The sequence below is a fragment of the Xiphophorus maculatus genome, chromosome 11, assembly GCF_002775205.1.
Source record: "Xiphophorus maculatus strain JP 163 A chromosome 11, X_maculatus-5.0-male, whole genome shotgun sequence".
Classification (NCBI taxonomy): Eukaryota; Metazoa; Chordata; class Actinopteri; order Cyprinodontiformes; family Poeciliidae; genus Xiphophorus; species Xiphophorus maculatus.
Window position 1 is genome coordinate 17,699,408 of NC_036453.1, and position 10,754 is coordinate 17,710,161.

General features: G+C 36.8%; 1 protein-coding gene across 1 annotated transcript; it reads left to right on the forward strand.

The window, feature by feature from the left end:
• The first annotated feature begins 2,630 nt into the window (after positions 1 to 2,630).
• tmigd1 (transmembrane and immunoglobulin domain containing 1) lies at positions 2,631 to 8,989 on the forward strand. The gene is made up of 6 exons (XM_005805811.2): positions 2,631 to 4,440; positions 5,131 to 5,217; positions 5,335 to 5,616; positions 6,782 to 7,069; positions 7,169 to 7,272; positions 7,357 to 8,989. Exons 2-6 carry the CDS (start codon positions 5,154 to 5,156, stop codon positions 7,369 to 7,371), a joined length of 753 nt encoding a protein of 250 aa, XP_005805868.1. The 5' UTR covers positions 2,631 to 4,440; positions 5,131 to 5,153; the 3' UTR covers positions 7,372 to 8,989.
• The last annotated feature ends 1,765 nt before the right edge of the window (positions 8,990 to 10,754 follow it).

Here is a 10,754-nt window from a genome sequence, read left to right on the forward strand (position 1 = left end):
GGGCAATGAGCAGTGGATAAATGTTTGAGTTGGATACACACAGTGAGAAAGCGCCTGTGTGGGTTTGCATGAGTGGGTCTCTGAGCCCTCTGCAGTAATCTGATGAGGAATGCTTGTTTGTTGCTCATATGCAAGGAGCTACATTCACCAACTGCCAGCTAAATCATGTTTGTGTTTTTGCATGTATATTTCGCTCTTTTTTTCAATTTTATTTTTCACACATGCATTAGACACTCATCTTATCTCACGCTAAGTGTACTTTGGCCACCGCCTGTATGCCTGCGTTCTCCCTTCTGCTGTAATTTCAACACAAAGAAACCGAGTCACATGAACACTCAAACTTGCTCTTATCCATGCTTGCTGACTCAGCTCTGGAACTTAACAGAAATATTTAAAAATAACTTTACGTGATGCTGATGAACAACTTGATCCAGTCATGGAGCATATAGATTTAGGGGACGCTGGGCGTGGAAACACGCTTGCAGCAGGCAGATTGCAAATCACAACAACAAAGATCTATAGGGGTGTGTACATGTGTGTGGTGGGAAAATTACTTTTGACGTTTATCTCTCTGAATGAACTGTGCGTTGCCAGGTGGGGCAATACCAGATGAAGTCATTCGTGTCAGCAGGAGATTATCTGTATGACCAACTTTCTTCTAACCCTGTTGTCATCATGTGATTCTGGAACAGGTTGCCGTGTTTAGAATTGTTTTCCTGATATGCATATCCAGAGCGTTCTGATCTAGGAACAAGTAGAACACATGTATGTAGATGTTTCTACATGCATGTGACATATTTCTTCCAGTACAATTAACTGTATAAAAGAAAGTGTGTAATTTGTGTTTTTCAGAGCTGCATACTCTGTGTGTAAACTCTCCTTTGCTGCAAAGAATAACTTCACAGACAGTTTTCTTTGGTTCCAGAACTCATATTAAAAATTCTACAATGTATGAGTAAAAGATTTGTTTATGCAGCATGTGCACAGGTTGCAAGCACACCACTTGTGCAATGTAACATAAAGAGAGCATTTTTCTCAAGCCAGTGGATGTGTCGAAATTGCAGGTGATCTTTGACCTCTGATGAAATTAGGTAGAGAGATTTTCTGAAAAGAGAAATGTAGAACTTGTAATGGCATCAGGGAACACAAAGACATTTAAAACATAGGAAACTAATAAATTGGGCGCACATGCTCATCTACATTACAATGAAGGGTTTTGGACTTTTATTAAAAATAATTTAAGCTGGTAGAAGTTTAATAACTTCTTGTTTTTGATTAAACAGAGGAAAAAATAACACAAAAGGTGACTTTGTACATATATTTCTCCTTTTTTAGTCAAATATATTTATGGAAATAGAAGGACAGGAATAATCTCTTCCAGAGTTGGCCAATGCCTCACCCTAGTGGGTAAGCTATAAAAAGCTAATGGAAACATTTACAAACAGCACTCATAAAAAAGCATTTCGGTTCTGTGTGTTATGTAGAAGAGATAACGACGACAGTTTGTATTATTTTACAACTCCATTTAACTGAAGGACAATAAATTCAACATGAGACTTAAGGGACTCGATTGCAAGAAAATACTCTTGTTCGATTTTTCAATCTAGAACATGTCATTATTTTCAGATTTTAAAAATAATTTACGTACAAAAACATCTTGCTGTCAACGAAGTTGGCCAACAACAAGTCAGTTAAGTGATTAAGAAAAATCCCCTGGAGGGGTTTTCAGAAGTTAATAGGGAAACAAGAAAATAGCTTGTAGGATTCAAACCAATTTGAAGCTTCATCTTGTGAATGTGACTCTTGAATTCACGAATCTCTATGACTGCTTCATTTGGGATGAACCACAAATCCACAGTTTCTCACTTCCTGCACAGATTTCCCTGCAAATAATCATTACCCAGTTAGCACAGAGTAACATTGCTGTGAATGTGTTGTCAGCTGCTGCTCTTCTAAAGAAGTTTTAGTTTTCAACAATCCAATCAAACAACAGGAGAAGCAGGTATGTTGGCTCAACTGTGCAACTTTACAGTTCACATTAATTTCAGTTCTGGTTGGCTGATGATGGTTGTGTTGGTCTTTCGTAAATAGATAAAGGAGAACAAAGGGTATGCTCTTCTTTCTGGACTTCTGTTAAAATGAAGACAAAGTTGGAGTTGAAACTAGAAAAATATTGTCTAAGACGTTGAAAGCTAAATGTTTCCTCAAGTGTTAAGGAAGCATTTGGCTTCCTTAAAATGGCATCTGCTGAAAACATTCAAGACTGAAAAAGTAATTGTATAATGTTTTACTATGATGGTTTTTGAACAAATTATACGTTAGCAAAATACAACAGCATAGAATTTCAACTGTTAAAGTGAATTTTGTGTAAAATGACTTATTGTTTGATTTGGGATATGCATAAATTGCATAAAATCTTGTATAATTTTTATAAAATGTGTTCAGTAACGATCCCTTCTCCTGATACGACTGTTAACTTGTTTTGTTTTTAAGGATAGGTTAGTCATTTTCTTTATCTTTACACTTTCTTGTAAAAAAAAAAAATACAGTAGATGTATTATGAAAATCAAATAGAACACAGTGCATTTTCATTAGCAAATATATACTCACTGGTATACCTGACCAATTTCTTGTTAACACGTGTTAAATCAGAAAGGCGATAATAAATTGCAGGCTCAATAAAATTGCACACTAACAGATTGAGGATTGTGGGAGCAACGTGTCCTTGTCTGGATTTCAGCTGCATTCGGCTTGTAGGATTTTTCTCTACCAGTGGGAGCGCTTTGATTTATCATGCCTTTATCAGTCGTCTGGGGGAGACTTTCTTTGCAAACTTTGGTGTAAGCATCACAGCCTCCCTGGATGTTACTGCTGAATATTTCCACCCCTTTATGACCACAGTGTGTCCATTTTCCAAAGGGAACATTCTGCAGCAAGTGCACCATGTCAAAAAGATCAAACAATCACAAACAGGGTTTCTTGAAAATTATGAGTTTGTTCCACCTCAGTAGCTTTTACAGTCACCAGATATCAATACAACGGAGCACATTTAGAATGTGCATTACATTTCAGGTGTGCATCCAACAAATTGGTGTGATGCTGCTGTCATGTCCACATCGACCAAAATCTGAGGAATTTTTCTGACATCTTGTTTCAAAATGGTTCTTTTAGATTTGGATGAGGGCCACCCATCGAAAAATGGCTCTCTTATGAAATGCAGCTCTTTTAGTGCTGTTTTGCTACACGTGACTTTTTCCTCTGGTGAAGAATCCTGAAACGTAAAAGTGTAGAAAATTGTGGCTCTCAAGAGCCTCCACTTGACTTCTTTTGACCCTCAGAGGTTTTTACAGGATGTACCACATAATTAAATTGTCCAGATGCTGTCGCATGCGCCGCTCTGCAGTGGTATTCAGAAGAAGTTAAGATTGCAGTTCACTAGCTGTGTAGGGGACTATTCATGGGTTAAAGTGACCTGGTAAAAAGACTTGGAACTAACTGAGAATCAGTGAAAAGCTGCTGTTTAGACTCACTCTCCATCCAAACGGATTCATTTTTCTTGTAGTGTCAGAAAAGAATGGGCAGAAAATTCAGTTTCTATATGCAAAGTTGGTAGAGATAGGAATCAAAAAGTGTTACTGAGACATTCTCCTTATCGCCGATGATCTGTAAGTCCAGTAACACCTGGAATATATCAAGCTTTGCCAGGTTAATGATCAGTTTTGCAACAGGCCCCACACACGTCTCAAGAGTCTCAGGTGTTGCGTAACACCATGCCAGATCCCCTGCACTGATTCATTTATGCTGGAAAACTAAAGGAAAACCACAGGTCTTTGCTTTCACCAAATTATCAGAGTTCAACAAGAAAACACAAAATCAGTCAACAAATAATAATACCCCAGATATTATTCCATATGTCCCTCCATCACAGTTTCTGTGGTTTTGTGTCATTTCCATCAAAGGTTATGAAAAAAGAAAAACATTTTGATGTCTTCATGTTTTTATTTTTATCATTTCAAAGCTAATCTCTACCTGGAGTCATAAGGAAACATCAAAGCCCTAAAAACAGGAATAAAAGAGTCTTGTAAAATGTGGCGTTTCAGCCCTCCATCCACACCCAACAGGCTTTAGTGCAACTTTAATGGCCATTGCCAATAAAAAAAGATTCCTTTTGTTTGCACATTATAACAGCATGACAATAAAGCGAGGAATGGAATAAAATCCGGGGTGGAAGGACCGACAGGGTGTTGCCAGGAACAGGTAAATAAAACCTGAAGAAGGAAAAAAAAAAGTTATTTTGGGGCCAAGAAGTTGTAAAAGTTTCCTGTTGGGCCGTTTAAGAGCGGCTGAGCATTCAGACCGGCTTTCATAGCCTCACATTCACACACACTGATCACAGCAGGGAAGGCTCCGACAGATAAAATAACAAACACAAAGTTAAAGGTGAGTAAATCTTTTTTTTTTTTTTTTTCAAAAATACCACATAGATTGGAAGATTTAAAAATTTACTTTATTTGCTTTTTCCACTTAATTTATCAATAAATTCTCATTGTGATGGCAAAACCTTATCTTGCTTTGCCATCACGAGCCACAGTTACGCCAAAGATCAAACATGTTTCACTGAGATTTTTTTTTCTGTTTAAAAATAAGAAAGATATCCAAATGAAGCACCTCAAAAAGAAAATTTGTTTTCCAATCAGTTCAATAAAATACGGCAGTTTTGACCTTTGCTTGCCCTTATGCTTTAAAAGAACAGGTGAATTGATGCTCGCATAGAAAAAACTGTGTTAAATAGTTAAACTGTTTAACTCTTTTATACACTATTGGCAGTGCCTGCATTGTTTAAAATACTTTATCTTTCTTTATGATGTCAAAAGGATTGTTATATCATAGGTTGGCATGCTAACGGTTATTTTCCATTGCACCTGGAAATAAAAGCATTCTTTTCTTTTGTGGATTATGTTACAATTTAAACTGAGCTGGAACTAAAGCTGATCCAAGCTGTCATAAGGGTTTTTAGACTGGAGAAGAAATCATGGATAACAGTCATTAAAAAAGAAAACACCAACAAATACAGAAAGAGATTTAAACACATAGTTTGGTTGTTTATTCGAATATCATTTATTTATTTAGGTTTACCTGAGAATACCGTCGAAATGAAGTTAATGGTCAGTATCGCTCTTTTATTCTTGCTGCCCTCCTATGCAAGCCAAACATCAGGTAAGCTCCACCACTTTACCTACATAAAACATTTGTTCCCTCCTTCTTGGTTTCCAACTTATCATTCTTTCAGTATTTGATGCGTCAAACCGCTCACTCGTATTTCTTCTTTCCAAGTCGTCCACATCGAGTCCACCCCCAAACCAAGCGCTGATGGGGTAATCCAGACTGAGACTCGAGAGATAGTGTCTCTGGTCTGTATTCTTACTGGCACTGTCGACAATAAGGAGCTGGAATGGCGGAGGAATGGCGCTGCGATTAAACTGGATGATGGAAACAAGGAGAATCGTAGCAGCGTGTGCATCAATCCCGTCATCTATAAGGATGAGGGCGCCAAGTTCACCTGCCAACTGAAGAGCAATTCCTCCCATTCGGCCTCGGTCACCCTCAATGTCACATGTGAGTCCCATTACAGGATTTTATACTACAATAATAGTACTAATCATGAGGTGTACTTAGAAAATAACAAGTGTTAGAGATTAAAAGGTTGAGATTATTTTAACATCTTGGTTCATTCTAGTATGATGTGGTAAGGATTCAACTTTGCTTTTGACTATTGAAGGCCTTTGTGTTAAACATGGTTTCAGTTTGAGAATATTTTTAGCACAGTTTTTCTCATAAAACTATTAATTTTTGTAGTTTTCTTGCTATTTTTATCTATGGAAAACCAGAAAGTCACTTTACTAGATTTCCATCAAGTGCATCATCCTTCATTGAGTGTAGTTATCTAAGAGCTACACTAAAACACATAAAAGAAAAAAGTGTGTGGCAGATTGAATGAGTGAGGAGGTGATTTTAAACTATGAGAAAATCAAAAGAATTACCCCAATATTATCCATCAAAACATAGATAATTGTATCCTTTTGTAGACTGAAAATGATTGTGGTTCTTAGTTTTGATGCATTTAATAAAGCTGTGGGAAAAAAAAAAGATTTTCAGTATTTGACATGAGATGTTCAGGACAAAATTGGCCATTTTCAATCTCAGGCCAGTTAATTATTTCTAAAAAATCAATCTTCTGACTCCTAAAACAAATCTAAAAGAAACAATTTATGACTGATGCATCTACTGCTTTGGTTGAAATTACTTCAGCAGTTTCCCTTCTTACACACCGTGTATTGACTGTAAAGGTGTGTAGTTTTACTTCAACAGTAGTAGGATTGTGTTGTAATCTGAGCAGTATTTTAGGATTTTTGGAGAGTTCTTCTGTCATCTATTGGTCTATGCAACATGTTAGATTTGAGCATTTTATGACTGTTTATGAAGAAGTAAAGAACAAAATGGCACTGCGTGGAAGCCACGCCCAAACAGCCAGGACAGCATAAAGGAGCTTTTGTTGTTGTCATTGTTATTATTAGATATTGCCATGTGTCCCTTTGATTCCAATTCAAAGTACAATCAGAAAAAGCTGTCCTAAAGATGCAGTTGATTGCTGCCTTAGAAGAACTGGATGAACATCACAACCCTATTAAGTCTGAGCTAATTCCCCGCACCAAATGTTCAGAAGCATGTTAAACCTGCTCATTTGTTTTAGTGTCGATCGTTTTTCTTCAATTTTGCTCAGATCTCGCCGAGATCTCTGGTTCAGAGAACGTCACACTGGAAGAGGAGGAATCACTGGACCTCCAATGTGACATGAGGGCCAACCCTTTGGTAACGTCAGTGACGTGGAAACTAAACGGAACCCTAGTGGATCTATCGACAGGTGGCTTCATCGTATCCAACAACGGCGTTAACACCAAGCTACATGTCAAGAAAGTAGACAGAAGCCTGCATGAAGGCGAGTACCAGTGCACGATAGCCTCTCCCGCCTATGAAGAGCGCAGCAGGACTTTCCAAGTCACTGTCACAGGTAAGTTCCCCCGCTGATTGCTTTAAATGTTTACAGAAACCTGTGTACAAGCTACATGAATAATACCCATAATCTGATTTAATTTGCCTTTGTCCACAGATAAGACCTTAAAGTTCCCACTGATGCCGATGATTGCGGGGCTGGTGGTGGTGGGTCTCACGGCTCTTCTTGCCATAGTTTCACGATGGCGGATAATTGCACGGGTAACTCACGCAAAACAAGCTCACACATTACTCATTCGAATCTTGCAGCACAAACTTCTTAAGAGTTTCATTCTCCTTCAACAGTGGTTCAAAAAGTGATCCAAAAGAACCTGGTCGTCTGCGTTGTCATCAAGTGAGACCGTCGATGAAGCCTTCTGCATGGTGCAAGAGATTTTGATCACCCAGTTATATGGCTTTTTCTTATTTGATTTCTTACTTTTTTGGACTTTACCCGAAGCTAGACGCTCTCCCCACCTAATAAGTAAACAAATAAATAAAATAGTTGTATTTCCTGGAAGAATTGAACAAATCAGTCAGTAAGTTTTAAATGGCATTCGGTTATTTTAGTTTCATTTTAATAGATTCAAACAAGACTTGTTATTCTATTGTGTTTCCAATATTTTCTTTTTAGTTCAGGCTACAATCATCACGTTGTTCCCTTGTTTCTGGGGAAGACAGAAGAGTTGGCTTTCCCACACTAACAGTTCAATAAGCATTTTTCCTGTGCTAAATATTCAAATGTATGTCAAACTCTGACAAATGTACAAACTTGTGTATACTGTAAGGGATATAGGAAACACACTGTAATGAGGGATTTCATGAGAATCATGTAATGAGGCATTGAATGTACTATAACCTGCTGTCACGGAAGAAATAAACCTGTTTATCTGTTCCAGAAAGAAAAAAACTAAATTATTCATGAATACAATTTAAGGTGAGCAATATTAAAAGAAATACAATGTAAATACAGACTCAGCAGAGAAAGAAAGGATTTAACTTAAGTTAATATGACTGAGTTTGTGTTTGATGCTTGGTTAGGACAAAAAAAATAAAATAAAATTCAAAATCAAGCTAAGTTAAATTTTGGTTTGGAATTAAACTGGGGTTTTTTCATTCTAGCTTAGTAGATATAAATATTGACAACTTTTGATGTTAGCAATGATTTAATACAAAATTCATATCTTGACCTGTTATTTGGGTCAGCTAAATAGATAGTTGATAGAGCTAAATCAAGAAAGGTACTTCCAAAAAGAGATTGTATTTCAAAAATGTTTTTTTTTTTAAACTATTGACTCTTTTTACATTTTAAATGCAGGAAGAGCATTTATAGGTATACGTTTTCTCTTTAAACTCTATGCACTTTTTTGAATTTTTAAATATTTAACCTGTTTATCAATGCAAATGTGTATTTAATGTTGCTTGTTGTGGTCAGTTGCCATCATATTTATGTATAGTCATATAATGTATAAGTAGAAGTACTCATATTTCTTTTTTGTACAAAGTATAGACAGAAATCAGTGATTCTCAAGAAACTGTGCTATCAGCTATAAAAGACAAAAATCAGTAGCTCTCTGATTGTTCAGATAACCATTTTAAAGCCTCTCCTTGTGTAATAACATCCGAATTTAATTCAACCAGCATAATATATTTTGGTGTCTTGGAAAGCTTTATTTTTTAATGTAATTTCTCTGAGGTCCACATGTCCATTGAACTTTAGCTCCTGACTCAACAATAAAGCCCAGGCTTGTTAAAATCATGTTATACATTTACTCTTAATGTGACAAAGGGACAGGGATTATGAGGTTGTGTGGTTCAAGGTCTGGATCTTTGTGTTCCTGCCCATGAGCAAACACTTTGGAGGCTTACATAAAAGAAGGCAACACCCGCTGTTCTGATGTAAACCACATGTTGATTAAATAAACAAAACTAATACATATTTGCTGTGTCATATGACTTTTTGGGGGGACAGATGAATGTCATATTATTTTAGAATTTAATAAAACACAGAGTTGAAGAAGAAATCTCCCATGGGAAAGCCTCAAGAGTCACAGCCATGTTTAAAAACAGCAGAAGAGAAACTCTTCATGATGTGTATGAAGACCTTGTGTTAGGATGGCCCTTAGCGGCTGGTTTACAGAGGAGTCTTGAGGCAGAGAAATAGTGCAGACCCACCGGGTGTTTATTCTCCAACATTCAACACATAGATATTCCTGCTTACAACGGCCATGGGGCTCAGCGGTAACCACACCTAACCAACCTGGTGTGGTTGGTGTGGTTGCATGCAGGTTTTTATAGTTTCTGGCTGCTCCAATTAACAACCCCACCAAGAAACAGGGTAGGACAAAATACATGTACACAAACAATCTTGACAAAACAACCAAATCTTCAACACAATATTAACAAACGCTCTTCATTTTTAAGCAGCCGTTTCATTTCTAAAAATACCTTTCTATAAATATAAATCCAATCATTAAACTTCTATCGCTCCCCCTCTTCCATCTGCATTGGTCTCCTCTGTAACCTTTATAAGGTGCCCAGGCCCCCTGGGGAATCTTTTAGCCTGAACACCCTGCAGAGGAAGAGACAGAGGTAAGCCACATCTACACAAACATTTCAGTGTATTTCAGTTACAAGACCCATCCACTTGTTTGTTTTATTCTAACAGGACACCATCAGTTCCAGCTGAGATGCCACTGCACAAAAACACACAAACAATAAAATATTACAACCTGTATCTGTCTCTTCTCATTCAACACACCCTGTTAAGTGTTTTCATCCAAGTAATGAAGACCTTCATTACACCTTGAGAAACAGATTTTTGCCCTCTGCCACATGGCTGCCAAATCGCTCCGACCCTTGAAAGCATTTCACACACAGGTTTAAAGTGGCATCTGCCAATCACTTTACCTTCAAACCTGTCTGTGGAAATTAGATTAGATTCACGTTTTAGTGTGAACAAACAAGCACACAAAAAAAATCTAAAAATATAATACAAGCCTCACACGACTATCAAGAAGGGCTACTGCCAACAGGGCATTTTTTTTAAAAACATTACACTGCAATCATAAAAGGTTAATTAGAGGTATCAAAGTAAACATAGACTTCAAGGTTCCTTAAGGAACATCTGACTGTATTCTGTAGTTTCTGATCAAGTTAAATAGTTGAAAATGTCATTTGGTGATAATATCAATTATATCAACACTTGGGTTTCAAAATAAAATTATATTTCATCATAAAACGTTTATTTATTTGTTATTGCTAGTTTGTGTTGTTTTTTTTATTTAAGACAAAAAGGAATGGCTTCTAAATAAATGGCATTCTCTGGTATTATTGAGGCTTACACATGAAGCAACACATGAAGTATGTCTCTTTAATTCCAATGTGTGCAAATCGACCTCAGTTCAACTATGTTGTTATGATGTTCATTTTCTGAAATGTTATTTTTACAAGATGGAAATGCACGCTTTTCTGAAGGTTTTGTCTCGAATACTGTTCTCTAATATCCTGGATGTAATCAAGATGTTTTTGGTAAATGTGAAACAGGCTTTAAGTTATTTCAATAGTGATTTTTTTTTTTATCTTGGATTTGTGTACAGCCTATTTCTTATTTTTAAATAGTGAACATTGAACTTAACTGAGGCAAGTCAGCGGTGCTTAGAGAAGTCTTGATTCAGATGGTTGGGTAATAATCAGACCTGGGT

Bases quoted from the DNA above. Each gene is read 5' to 3' on its own strand.
- tmigd1 (XM_005805811.2), top strand. From the start codon at position 5,154: ATGAAGTTAATGGTCAGTATCGCTCTTTTATTCTTGCTGCCCTCCTAT. The intron at 5,218-5,334 runs GTAAGCTCCACC...CTTCTTTCCAAG, and splicing joins CTATGCAAGCCAAACATCAG to TCGTCCACATCGAGTCCACC. The intron at 7,070-7,168 runs GTAAGTTCCCCC...CTTTGTCCACAG, and splicing joins TTTCCAAGTCACTGTCACAG to ATAAGACCTTAAAGTTCCCA.